This window comes from Phytophthora infestans, genomic scaffold (genome assembly GCF_000142945.1).
Source record: "Phytophthora infestans T30-4 supercont1.11 genomic scaffold, whole genome shotgun sequence".
In the NCBI taxonomy this organism is placed as follows: domain Eukaryota; phylum Oomycota; class Peronosporomycetes; order Peronosporales; family Peronosporaceae; genus Phytophthora; species Phytophthora infestans.
In genome coordinates, this window is record NW_003303748.1 from 3,069,931 (window position 1) to 3,083,033 (window position 13,103).

Here is a 13,103-nt window from a genome sequence, read left to right on the forward strand (position 1 = left end):
AAGTGCTTGTATTCTCTGCATAGCTCGCCAAGAACCAGATTCTTGTTCGGGCGATAGTCCCTCTCCTTTTGCCCCCGAACCAGCTCCACGAACACCGGTAGGTAAAGCTGAACGGAGTGCGAGCTCCGACAGAGAGCGTTGCAGCGGCTTATAAAGCAAGTACACATGTCCATCAGCGCCTTCTTGTGCTGCAGGGAAACCAGACGCTGGTGTCTTTATGCCGAAGCTGGATATGACCTTCCCGAGCGTAGCCGATTGAGCTTCCCGGTTCAAGTCCCATCGCCGGCGTGCATTCTCATGCATTTGGTCCGCTGTTTGACTTGAGACTATAGGGCGACGTGGGGCGCTTCCGATCCGAAGTATGTTTCACGTGCCATCGCAGTTAGCCGAGTGTAGCTTGGCTGGATTTGCTTGACTTGTACCCGAAGTCGAAGGGATGCATGCAGATGCATCAGGATTCATCGGGATTTTGACCTTGGCAGACTTCGTATTATCGCATCGGCCGTTTCGTCGTATAAGCTCGCTCGTATACAGATCGTCTGACCTGGATCGGCTACCCTCTGGAGGCCGTGTATACTTGGATGACTGTATAGACGACATGGATTGTATAGTCAAAGCAGGCCGTATACCCGTGGGTGAGTGTATAGTCGACCCGAACTGTATAGTCAAGAAAGGCTGTATGGCCGTAGGTGACTGTATGATCGACCTGGACTGTATAGTCAAAGGAGGCTGTATAGCCTAAAACGTAATTCGTCTCGATCCACTAGCGCAGGTTCGGGTGAGCCTGGAAGGGGGGGAACCCGGTACATCGGCAGGTGAAGAGAGGATTTTATCAGCAAAACGGCGGCCCTCTAAAGAAATTTTTCACTAGCGCGGCAGATGGACTTGCGGCGGACTGAAGTAACCTTTCGTCTTCTCCGAACTTCTAAAACAATTGCACTAGAGAAGAAACGTACGTCCAGGCGGGGGAAGCTCTCCCTTCGAGTTGGGCGCCGTCATCATGCATTGGGGAGCTCCGTCCCAGCGATTGCGACATTGACGGTGAATCGTGCGCAGACGATCTTCCTCTTCGCGTAGGGCGCACAGATCAGCCATTAATCTCGCCTCAGGAACCGTGGGGGCTGCAGCAGATACTGCGTCAGGCTGGTCTTCTGCGTGGAGCGCAGGAGTAGGTACGCTGCCCGTCACCGTGCCTCAACTGTGCTCGAAGGACACCATGAACTCGATCAGGTCGAAGCCTTCTCGAGAGCCCGAAACATGCTCGAACCTCGTAGGTGCCGCGGTCTCGCCGATAGACGTGGCCTCCGCGGGCGGTGCAGCCTTCTTCGACCTCTTCGGCTTTGGTGGAGCCGTCCTTTCTTCCAGGTCTTGGTCTGCCGCGTCGTCTGCACCTTCGTCGGTCTTCTTGCGCCCTGTACCAGACACGTTCGTCGAGGCCACACTCTTTGTAGTCTTCTTCTTGCCCTGGCGGACTTCGGTCGGTGCCCCAGCGGTCGCTCCGCGTGACGCAGCGCGCTTGCTCGTACGCAAAAAGAAGGGACTCCGTCGTACTGCGCACTGAGGCGGTTGCTCATGGCTCCACGCCGCCGGTGACATCCATGATGTTGGTTCTACTGCCCGGAGCTATGCTGTCCGAGGATACAGTACCTGCCCTGGACGCCGGCGAGTTGGGGGCGCTGGTTGCTTCGGAGGCTTTTTGAGTTGTCATTGCGATGTTAAGTGGAAATCTCCCCTTAGTTCTTCGCTGCTTTCTGCTTGTTCTTCCAAATACGAAGTGAGTGAACGCGCCACGGGTGACCAGCAGCAAGCGGGGAAGAGTGTATACCGGTAAGGACGCGATATACCGGTACTAAAATCTGGTTTAAAAACACACAATTGCTTCGCTCTGCCTTGCAATGAAATGCGGTAAAACATTTCCTACCTAATATGACCCGTGGATGATCCTCTATCAGCTATAGCATCATATCATGTTACTCAGATCGTCTTCAGTAAACGAGCCAGTGCTAGAGTGATAAAGTCTTTATAAGGCACCACTATCAGCGTATATGAACGAGGTGCGGAGGCATGCTGGCTTTAAGAAGCATAAAATGCAAATGTACTTCGCTGTGCGTTTCCGGGTCTAACGTGGAGGCACACAGGCATATCATACTGAGACTGTCTTTATTGATTTAAGTATGTAAATCTCTCCTGGACTCATGGATAAGCAATCATTTCTTATGAAACACCAAATCGTTCCACATTTCTCCACCTAGTTGTACCGTTTGCCGCAATTTCATGTACTGTATACGTAATGTGTAGACCTCCACTCATTTCGACTCCATGTCGTGAAAACGCAATGGAGTATCGCAGTCTCTAAAAACACATGATCATTTTCACAAATAACATGGAGTTTAGATGGGTTTCTGTCTTTTTTGTTGCCCCTTGTTAGTGGATCATTGCGCCACATTACAAATTACTCCGGACTAGCAACAATTTTTGGTACGTGCATACATGTATTTGAGACTGCCGACTTCGACTGCATCGAGAGCACACACAAATTGTTTGTGTGTCGAAGAATGATACAAACAATTTCAAGGCTTCTGAATACTGACATAAATTTAATTGCAATTTTTTCCACGGATAGTTGTAGGCTACACATAATACGAAATTCTTAGGACAGCAAGTCAATAATATCGACTTGCTGTCCTCAAAATTTCGTATCAGGTTTGTCATTTGAGCAATATCAAGTTTACTCCATAGCTATCTCTGGGAACGGACTCGGTGGACCTAAAAAATATCATGTACGACAGGATATCAGGTTTCTCAAGATTCATTTTGGACAGGATTTACTGTAAACCGCGCGCACTTTTTTGTGGACCAATGCACAAAACAGCCTTGTTGCCGAGCGAACCCGCTAAGAAATTAGTAAAGCGCTATTTCTTACTGTATGCTATCACATTACCAAGGTAGTACTGCGTATTTCGTAAGACCTGTGAGGCTATCATGTACCTGATAGTTTATGGAAGTAAAACAACGTCTGGGCTTGCTTCCAGCGTTGAGGCATCGCTGGCGCACCAAGTCTAATACGAAGTGATTACGTATCGAGGTTGAAGTTGATGCGCCCGGCAAGTACATGTGTACGAGAATTTATAGTTCGTCTTCCTACTATCGCGCGCTCCCATGTTCAGGCGCCTTGCTTAGCAGCAGGTCATATTTCGTCATGGTGCGTTGAGAGTGAGTGCCATGATCAACGCTTCACAGCGGGGCTACTGATTTTAATTTATGGCCTCGTGCAATTTAGTAGTCAAACCTGCAGCATTGTGTTCGTGAAAGCATACGCCACCCAAAAGTCGTTTTGACTTTTAGGTTAAAAGGTTAGCAACACGAGTGATGCCAGCGTACTTGATTTAATTAGAGGTCCGTTAGCCACTCCATACTTACCAGCGACGCGTAGCGTGCAGTAGTGCCCACAACGCGGCAGCCAAGAGCCTTCATGCACGATCTTAACGCAGGTGAGCTCATCATTTTTTAAGTAAAGTAGATCGATATCAACTAGGGTGAGGTGACATACGGCACGCTCGGATCGTGTCTGAGAGCAAGGTGCTCGTGGGTGAGCTGCCGTCCCGATACCAGTCTCGTTGTCTGGCATGCATTGAAGCCCCTCATTCTTGTTGTGGACGCTCGAATTAGAAACCTGTGCCGGGCAGACAAGTATCAAAAATTTAATAAAAAAAAGCTTCGATAATTATAAATTCACATCGCTACCAGCTGCTCTAAGCAAACCTGTTCGCCAAGACTGCTTAAAATGTATGGGGATAATGCTCAGTAAAATGCAAACTACTTACGATTTACACAGTACGGTATGCTTACACTTGGAAATTGCAAGCTGCAATGCTCTGAGTGCATCGTGTGCCGGGCGCCTCAACTTCAACGTCAGGCAATAGTGAAAAGTGAGCTGTAACCTAAAAAAGAAAAAAAACTCAAATCTGCGTGATGTTGCAGTGAGACTCTCACATGTAGAGCAATAAAACGAAGAGGGGTATTACTCGACGGCTTGGATAAATCAAGCGGAGAGAAGCTGCCACCGCCGCCAACTTCAAGCTCGCGCTGCGGACATGTAAGTCTCGCGCGACATCTGCCCTCGGCCGTTAAGTAGGTTGGACGACATATTTCTTGCTGGTAATGACCGCCTCATTCTCACTCTCCCTTCTTCTCTGCAAGCAAGAAGCGTCAAGTGTCTAAGTATTCGCTCGTAATCCAGATACCATGGCGGGCGGACCCATCGTGAGCACACAACATCCCGACCTTGACGACACGCCGACGGAGGGCTCGCGCACCTATGCTATCGTCGTCTGCGTCTTCACCGCGCTCGGTCGTATGTTCTTTGGCTACGACCAGGGCGTGACGTCCTCCATGCTCATCATGGATTCGTTCCTGTACGACTACTGCGTCGGCTGGCACAACTTTACGTACGAACAGTGCACACGCTCCACGTCCGATCTCCCCAGTGAATGGACCACCTTCACGGTCTGGTACAACATGGCATACAACCTGGGCTGTCTCGTGGGCGCCTTCATCGGTGGCTTCGTGGCCGACAAGCTAGGTCGCCGCGCTACCATCTTCTGCGCCGGTCTGCTCTTCTGTGGGGGCACGTGCTGGGTCTGTTTCAACAAGGCACAGGCACACACGCTCATGTACATTGCTCGCATTATTCAGGGCTTCGGTGTCGGCAACTCGTCCTTCTCGCTACCACTCTTCGGCGCCGAGATGGCTCCCAAGGAGCTACGCGGTATGCTTTCGGGCTTCATGCAGATGACTGTGGTCATCGGTCTCTTGCTCGCTAACGTCGTCAACATCATTGTATACAACCACGACCGTGGCTGGCGGACAACCAACGGCATCTCGATGGCGCCGCCGATTGTGGTGCTGCTGGGCATCTGGTTCGTGCCGGAGAGTCCACGTTGGACCTACAAACACAAGGGGAAGGAGGCGGCCGAGCAGATCCTCAAGCGTCTACGTCAGACTGACAATGTGGGCCATGAGTTGGAAGTGATTGGTGACCAAATTGCAGAGGAAGAGGCGGAAGGTAAAGGTTGGTTGGAGATCTTGGAGCCGAGCGTGCGTAAGCGCGTGATCATCGCTATGGTACTGCAGGTGCTGCAGCAGGCAACAGGTATCAACCCCATTATGAGTTATGGTGCGCTGATCTTCCAAGACATCACGAAATCGGGTCGATACTCGGCACTCTTCATTTCGGGCGTCAACTTCCTCAGCACCATCCCGGCCATGCGTTGGGTGGACACTTACGGTCGTCGCACGATGCTGCTGATCGGTGGCGTGGGTATGATAATCGGTCACCTCTGGGCCGCCATTTTGCTCTCAGCTATCTGTGACGGCAACGTCGACAACGCCGGGTGCCCGACGGTGGGAGGCTGGTTCATCTGCATCGGGTCGGCTTTCTTCGTCTTCAACTTCGCCATATCTTGGGGGCCCGTGTGCTGGATCTACCAGGCCGAGATCTTCCCACTCAACGTTCGCGCGTCGGGTGTGGCCTTGTCCACGGCAGCCAACTGGGCCATGGGTGCTGTCATGACAGAAGTCGTCAAGCTCTTCCCGTCGCTTAATATTGATGGCGTGTTCTACCTGTTTGCAGGTCTGTGTCTGATCTGTCTGGTCTTCGTGTATTTCTTCTGTCCGGAGACCAAGGGCATTATGCTTGAGGATATCGAGGGGCTGTTCAACAAGAACAAGGCAACCAAATCGCCCGAATTCGTGGAGATCAAGTCCAGGTCTAACCGCTTTTTGCACTGGTGATCCAGTGTTTATTCCGAACACAGGGCTAAGTTAGCCCAAATTTGTGAAGTGACATAATGTAAAAGTTGAAAATAATTTTTATAACGTTTTGGTTACTTCACCACTTTGAAGTGGAGTAGGGTGTAGTAGTAACGATGCGCTGGATAAAAAAGGACCATAGTAAAAAACTATGGGACTTAGTTATCCAGTAATAGTCCTTGAATTAATACTATTCGAATAGCATGCTTCATCACCTTCCGCTGTAGTACAGTATTGCACCCTGTTTTCGCGGGGATGGACCATATAGGATTTGCAAATAAATCAGATTTTATCTCAGCAAGCTACCGTTTATTTGTGCTCAGTATTATCACATCCGGAAGTTTATCAAAGGTCCACTGCTCGGTCGTTTCGGACACAAAATAATCCTCATTTCGTGCTGATGAACAAAAAAAGCAGCACTTGTTGTCCCAGAAAAAACATTTATTGAATGAGTCACTACGCCATCGACTGTTGTGGAGACTTGATTTCCACGAATGCAGGTGACTTGGGCGGTCCGCTCTGGAACAGCACCTCGATGTCCTCGAGCATCATACCCTTCGTCTCCGGGCAGAAGAAGTACACGAAGATACCGCAGATACAGCACAGACCGGCGAATAAGAAGAACACACCGTTGATGTTCAAGTGCGGGAAGAGCTTGACCACTTCCGTCATGACAGCACCCATGGCCCAGTTGGCCGCCGTGGAGAGCGCCACAGCAGGCGCACGCACACCCAATGGGAAAATCTCGGCCGGGTAAATCCAGCACACGGGGCCCCAGGAGATGGCGAAGTTGAAGACGAAGAAGGCCGAGCCCACACAGATGAACCAACCACCCACACTGGGACAACCAGCGTTATCGACGTTGCCGTCGCAAATGGCAGTGAACAGGATGGCTGCGAACAAGTGGCCGACCACCATACCCACGGCACCGATGAGCAGCAACTGACGACGACCAAACGTGTCTACCCAGCGCATGGCAGGGATGGTACTGAGGAAGTTGACACCCGACAGGAAGAAGGCCGAGTAGATACCGGCGTTGGTGATGTCCTTGAAAATCAGCGCGCCGTAGCTGAAGATGGGGTTGATACCAGTAGCCTGCTGCAGGACCTGGAGAAGCATCGCAATGGCTACACGCTTGAAAATAGACGGCTCCAGTAGCTCACCCAGACCCTTTGAAGCCGACAACTCCTCTTCCACCTGGTCACCGATAACCTGCAGCTCGCGGCCGACATTGTCGGTCTGACGGAGACGCTTGAGCACGCGCTCCGCCTCCTCCTTTCCCTTGTGCAGGTACGTCCAGCGAGGACTTTCCGGCACGAAGAAGATGCCGAGCATGACGACGATCGGGGCAGCCATGGCCACGCCGTTGGTCGTACGCCAGCCGTGCGCACGGTTCTCCACGATGATGTTGACGACGTTGGCCAGGAAGAGACCCGTCACAACGGTCATCTGCATGAACCCAGAGAGCAGACCACGCAGCTCCTTGGGGGCCATCTCGGCACCAAACAGAGGCAGTGAGAACGACGAGTTGCCCACACCGAAGCCCTGAATCACACGAGCGATGTACATGAGCGTGTGCTCGTGTGCCTTGTTGAAGCACACCCACGAGGTACCAATGCAGAAGAGCAGACCGGCCGTGAAAATGGTCCAGCGACGACCAAACTTGTCGGCCACGATGCCACCGGAAGTAGCGCCAGCGAGACAACCCAGGTTGTAAGCCATATTGTACCACACAGTGAAGTCGGTCCACTCATGCGGCAGGTTGGACGCGGAGTCGGTACATTGATCGTAGGTGAAGTTGTGCCAGCCGACGCAGTAGTCGTTGATGAAGGAGTCCATGATGAGGACGCCCGACGTCACACCCTGGTCATAGCCGAAGAAGAGGCCACCCAGAGCGGCGAAGACGCACACAACGATAGCGTAAGTGCGCGAGCCCTCAGTAGGAATGTCGTCGTCGTTGTTGTGGACATTCACCACGACGCCAGCAGCCATGATAAAGTTAAGTTAGCTGAGGTTGTAGCTGAATAGAGGACGTTGCAATCGTGCGAAGGCAAATGTGCCTGTGCAAGAAGCAGGAAAAGGTGGAGTGAGCTATTGCCGCCGGGGACAGTCTTGACGGCTGGGTCCGACAGGCTTGGCTGGCGAGAGGGCGACCGCTCACAGCGGGTTCGCCGGTAATGTACTGCACCGTACGTGGTGCCAGGCTGAGTGGGGCGAACCAAATCGCCATTCGGTTGAAGCTGCAGCGTGACACCTTGAAGTTGGCAGCGACTTGGGGTCGCCTCTGCGCGTCTCGAGACGTTTCTGTCCGAAACCAATCGCCCTGTTACTTGATTTATTTGGCACCGCGGTGACACATGCACGTCTGCTGTTTGTTTTCAAGCAGGTTAGCATATGGACGATTTGGTACAGAATGGTAGTGCCACCGCAATTTTATTTTTAAATTACAATTTGGTTGCGTCGCTCGTTAAAAATACATGCTTAGTTGGCCATGCCAATCAACGCTTTCTGAAGTTTTTCTGCTTGGTCCCTACAGTACTGTACATGTATTGGATGATCCAAGCAGAAACTGTAGTGCTACGAATTTCGATGGCCGATGCAGCAAAGCATTTCCCATCCGTCCACAATATTGAGTACATGTACACGTTCTTTTTCGTTTGAGCAGTGCAATATCTCACGTGTAAAAATACCGATAGGCTTTTTAAAAAAACTAAAGTGATTTTACTAAATGTACTACGTATGAACCCCTCGATAGTCATAGCGCCGGAGCCAGCTTTTTATTCCTAGATAAGGGTATTCTTGTTGTGGGGGTAGTTCAGCAGGTATACCTTCGAAGCCGATGGACATGTCGAAAGCGACCAAGTTATACAAGGTTGACGTCCGCCAAGCGGTGGTATGGAGCATCGACTGCTGGAATTTTATGCTGCCCTCGATATTTGTTAAGTGCTGAAAACACACGGGTCCACTCGATTACTATGCGTGCAAATACAGTGAGCCAGAGGAGGAAAACTCCGTAATCGACGACCTATCTAAAATGCTGTTGCGCTCACATGCGTCCGATCCGATGTGATGCACACAGCTGCTGAATGTGCGACGACCCCGCTGATGAAGATTTCTGCGAAATGCGAGTAATAAGTCGATGGGTGCCTGCGAGGATACTGGAGGCGAAGGAGAGAATGATGACGTTGAGCTCGATTCTGCGGATATTAAGGAGCATCTCAAGTGGATTGCAAAGCTGCTTATTCGAGTATATTCAGCGGGCGTGTCGTATGGAAGTGTTCACGGGGATAGAGCGATGCAGAGAGAGCTGCGAGACGAACTAAGCGAGCAAGCAGCAAGTGTCTTTGCTTGCTTTGGACGTGCTGCGCAATAGAGACTTTCCCATAGCTAAGCACGTTATTTTTCGTAATTTTGAATACCATACTCCGAGGGAGGGGTGAGAGCGCTTTTAGCTTATTCTTCGAGAACCGATGTTTTATTCTTGTCGGAGAGTATTCGATGAGCAGGGATTACTATCGAAGGGTTCATCTGCATTAATTATAGTGGCGGGTTTTATTCAGGCTCGTCTACATCTCGCTGACTTGTGAACAGAAACTGAAGCGTCGGAGCTTCAACTTTGAAATAATCTTCAAACGTCCCGCAGTGTTCAGTTTAGGCACTCTATGCCAAGCTCAGCTGAAGCTTTCAGTGGAAGTGATTCCGGTCCGGGACCAACAGTCACTGCCTCAGTTGCATGTACATGTACCGAGGTAGAGGCTGCTGACTCAGCAGCCTGCTGTCCTGAGCCAGCGTCCAAGACCACTTGATTTATTGTGCCGCTTGAAAAATCGTGCAGTTGGAATAGAGGTACGGTACTGTACTGCTTAGTTTAAACATATTTTATACAAATATATACATATTATGTATTATGAATGAGCCTTTCGGCCCTGTGTTTCCTCCTAAATAACAAAGTAGAGTGCTGCTTCAGTGTACTATTTAATACTACATGTACATGTATTTTATCCCGGAGCCCAAGAAGAACATACAGTACTGCAAAATAACCGGTGCAAGCAGATCTCATCTGTATCCCGATTAAAATCTCGTGGCACAGAAACGATTCTGCTAACGAGTCGTCTCTACACAATGTACTTACATTATTTAATAACTTATAAGTCCACGCATTTTGATGTTTGGGGTTGTTGCAGCCTCGCAAGTTGCGCGTTGCGATGGCCAATGGAGCTACAATATTGTAAATTTAGTCCAGAGCGTAGGAGTACAGAAATCTGCCTGAATAAGGAACGCCTGATATAAATTAAGAAAGAGATTGCATAAGCTGACAATGCCTCGCTAGAAACAGACTATGATGTGCATGTATTGAATTAAGTTAGGATAAATTGAAGATTCGACTTTTGAAAGAGACCAAAGTGATATTCCAGCAGTGCTGATTCAGCAGCACTGCTGAATCGTGAAAGCGCTAACTTTAGATCGTACAGCCTTCTCCACAGGCCGTCCGCGCAGCACAGCACTTGATTTGAGTATGCGGTATTTTGTCGTTTTGCCAGGGGCCGTTGGAAGTCCAAACTCTTCAACCGCCCACTCAGCTAGCTCATTTTACGACAGACTAGGTGAGCGAGCAGCCTTCTTGAGGATGGCTACCTTCTCGGACCAGGTGAGGCGGAGACGATTGGAGGACATGGGGGTGCTGAGGACGCAGTCGGATAGTGATCTTGAATGTAAATGTAGGAATGAAGTTCGGCTCGTAGGGCTTGAAGCGAAGGAGGATCACCTACTGCGCGCCATTTTTTAAATTGAAATCAAAGTCAGTGCCTGGATTGTTTTGTCAGTACCTTGCCCATCACTATCCCATTTCCCTTTATCTTTCCCGACTATAAAAATTGCGAGGTTATTAGTTGAAACCCCGTTCCTTATTCAGGCAGATTTCTGTACGTCCTTTTAAATTGGCAAGTCTGTGCGTATGTGTGAGCAGCATAGCCGTCCAAACATTACAGGCTAACGCTACGTTTGGCTCATGATTTTGTATTCGTACTGCGAATATCACGTGGTATTAACGTCATCTAAAATGCATGGGAATAAATCAAGTGGTAAAGCACGCGACGTCCCGGCGATCCCAACTCGGTGACAACTTCAAGGTCACGCTTCAGCTTCACATGTCAAGCGACCGTTAGTAAGCTACGCAACCGCTGCCGTTGCCCGTCGCCCCTACTCAACCCCGATCCACATTTCACCAAGACGCTCTCGGCTCTCAAACTCATTCTGCAATTTGCTGCATTCTAGTCAACTCGCCGCGTTTTAATCTTTACTTTGCCAACGCTGGCTGACGTCGTGGTGATATCTCCACAACCAAAGACGGATGTCTTTCTTCTGAGGGTTCGGCGGCGATTACGCTATCGTTGTGTGCGTCTTCGCCGCTCTGGGTGGCCTCTTCTTCGGGCTATGACCAGGGTGTGACGTCGGGCGTCCCTCATCATGGACTCCTTCATCAACGACTACTGCGTCGGTTGGCACAACTTCACCTACGATCAATGTACCGACTCCGCGTCCAACCTGCCGCATGAGTGGACGGACTTCACTGTGTGGTACAACATGGCTTACAACCTGGGTTGTCTCGCTGGCGCCTTCATCGGTGGCATCGTGGCCGACAAGTTTGGTCGTCGCTGGACCATTTTCACGGCCGGTCTGCTCTTCTGCATTGGTACCTCGTGGGTGTGCTTCAACAAGGCACACGAGCACACGCTCATGTACATCGCTCGTGTGATTCAGGGCTTCGGTGTGGGCAACTCGTCGTTCTCACTGCCTCTGTTTGGTGCCGAGATGGCCCCCAAGGAGCTGCGTGGTCTGCTCTCTGGGTTCATGCAGATGACCGTTGTGACGGGTCTCTTCCTGGCCAACGTCGTCAACATCATCGTGGAGAACCGTGCGCACGGCTGGCGTACGACCAACGGAGTGGCCATGGCTGCCCCGATCGTCGTCATGCTCGGCATCTTCTTCGTGCCGGAAAGTCCTCGCTGGACGTACCTGCACAAGGGAAAGGAGGAGGCGGAGCGCGTGCTCAAGCGTCTCCGTCAGACCGACAATGTCGGCCGCGAGCTGCAGGTTATCGGTGACCAGGTGGAAGAGGAGTTGTCGGCTTCAAAGGGTCTGGGTGAGCTACTGGAGCCGTCTATTTTCAAGCGTGTAGCCATTGCGATGCTTCTCCAGGTCCTGCAGCAGGCTACTGGTATCAACCCCATCTTCAGCTACGGCGCGCTGATTTTCAAGGACATCACCAACGCCGGTATCTACTCGGCCTTCTTCCTGTCGGGTGTCAACTTCCTCAGTACCATCCCTGCCATGCGCTGGGTAGACACGTTTGGTCGTCGTCAGTTGCTGCTCATCGGTGCCGTGGGTATGGTGGTCGGCCACTTGTTCGCAGCCATCCTGTTCACTGCCATTTGCGACGGCAACGTCGATAACGCTGGTTGTCCCAGTGTGGGTGGTTGGTTCATCTGTGTGGGCTCGGCCTTCTTCGTCTTCAACTTCGCCATCTCCTGGGGCCCCGTGTGCTGGATTTACCCGGCCGAGATTTTCCCATTGGGTGTGCGTGCGCCTGCTGTGGCGCTCTCCACGGCGGCCAACTGGGCCATGGGTGCTGTCATGACGGAAGTGGTCAAGCTCTTCCCGCACTTGAACATCAACGGTGTGTTCTTCTTATTCGCCGGTCTGTGCTGTATCTGCGGTATCTTCGTGTACTTCTTCTGCCCGGAGACGAAGGGTATGATGCTCGAGGACATCGAGGTGCTGTTCCAGAGCGGACCGCCCAAGTCACCTGCATTCGTGGAAATCAAGTCTCCACAACAGTCGATGGCGTAGTGACTCATTCAATAAATGTTTTTTCTGGGACAACAAGTGCTGCTTTTTTTGTTCATCAGCACGAAATGAGGATTATTTTGTGTCCGAAACGACCGAGCAGTGGACCTTTGATAAACTTCCGGATGTGATAATACTGAGCACAAATAAACGGTAGCTTGCTGAGATTAAATCTGATTTATTTGCAAATCCTATATGGTCCATCCCCGCGAAAACAGGGTGCAATACTGTACTACGGCGGAAGGTGATGTTCACAGTGGAGGCATGCTATTCGAATAGTATTAATTCAAGGACTATTACTGGATAACTAAGTCCCATAGTTTTTTACTATGGTACTTTTTTATCCAGCGCATCGCTACTACTACACCTTCGATGGTGCTACTCCACTTCAAAGTGGTGAAGTAACCAAAACGTTTTAAAAATTATTTTCAACTTTTACATTAGAA

At 50.6% G+C, this 13,103-nt stretch overlaps 3 protein-coding genes across 3 annotated transcripts; 2 read left to right on the forward strand and 1 right to left on the reverse strand.

The window, feature by feature from the left end:
• Positions 1-4,245: 4,245 nt before the first annotated feature.
• Positions 4,246-5,793, forward strand: PITG_07709 (sugar transporter, putative; the record flags this gene model as incomplete). Its single annotated transcript, XM_002904601.1, has 1 exon — positions 4,246-5,793. One exon carries the CDS (start codon positions 4,246-4,248, stop codon positions 5,791-5,793), a length of 1,548 nt encoding a protein of 515 aa, XP_002904647.1.
• A 474-nt stretch (positions 5,794-6,267) lies between these two features.
• On the reverse strand, positions 6,268-7,803 carry PITG_07710 (sugar transporter, putative; the record flags this gene model as incomplete). Its single annotated transcript, XM_002904602.1, has 1 exon — positions 6,268-7,803. One exon carries the CDS (start codon positions 7,801-7,803, stop codon positions 6,268-6,270), a length of 1,536 nt encoding a protein of 511 aa, XP_002904648.1.
• A 3,474-nt stretch (positions 7,804-11,277) lies between these two features.
• On the forward strand, positions 11,278-12,660 carry PITG_07711 (Major Facilitator Superfamily (MFS); the record flags this gene model as incomplete). Its single annotated transcript, XM_002904603.1, has 1 exon — positions 11,278-12,660. One exon carries the CDS (start codon positions 11,278-11,280, stop codon positions 12,658-12,660), a length of 1,383 nt encoding a protein of 460 aa, XP_002904649.1.
• Positions 12,661-13,103: the final 443 nt, after the last annotated feature.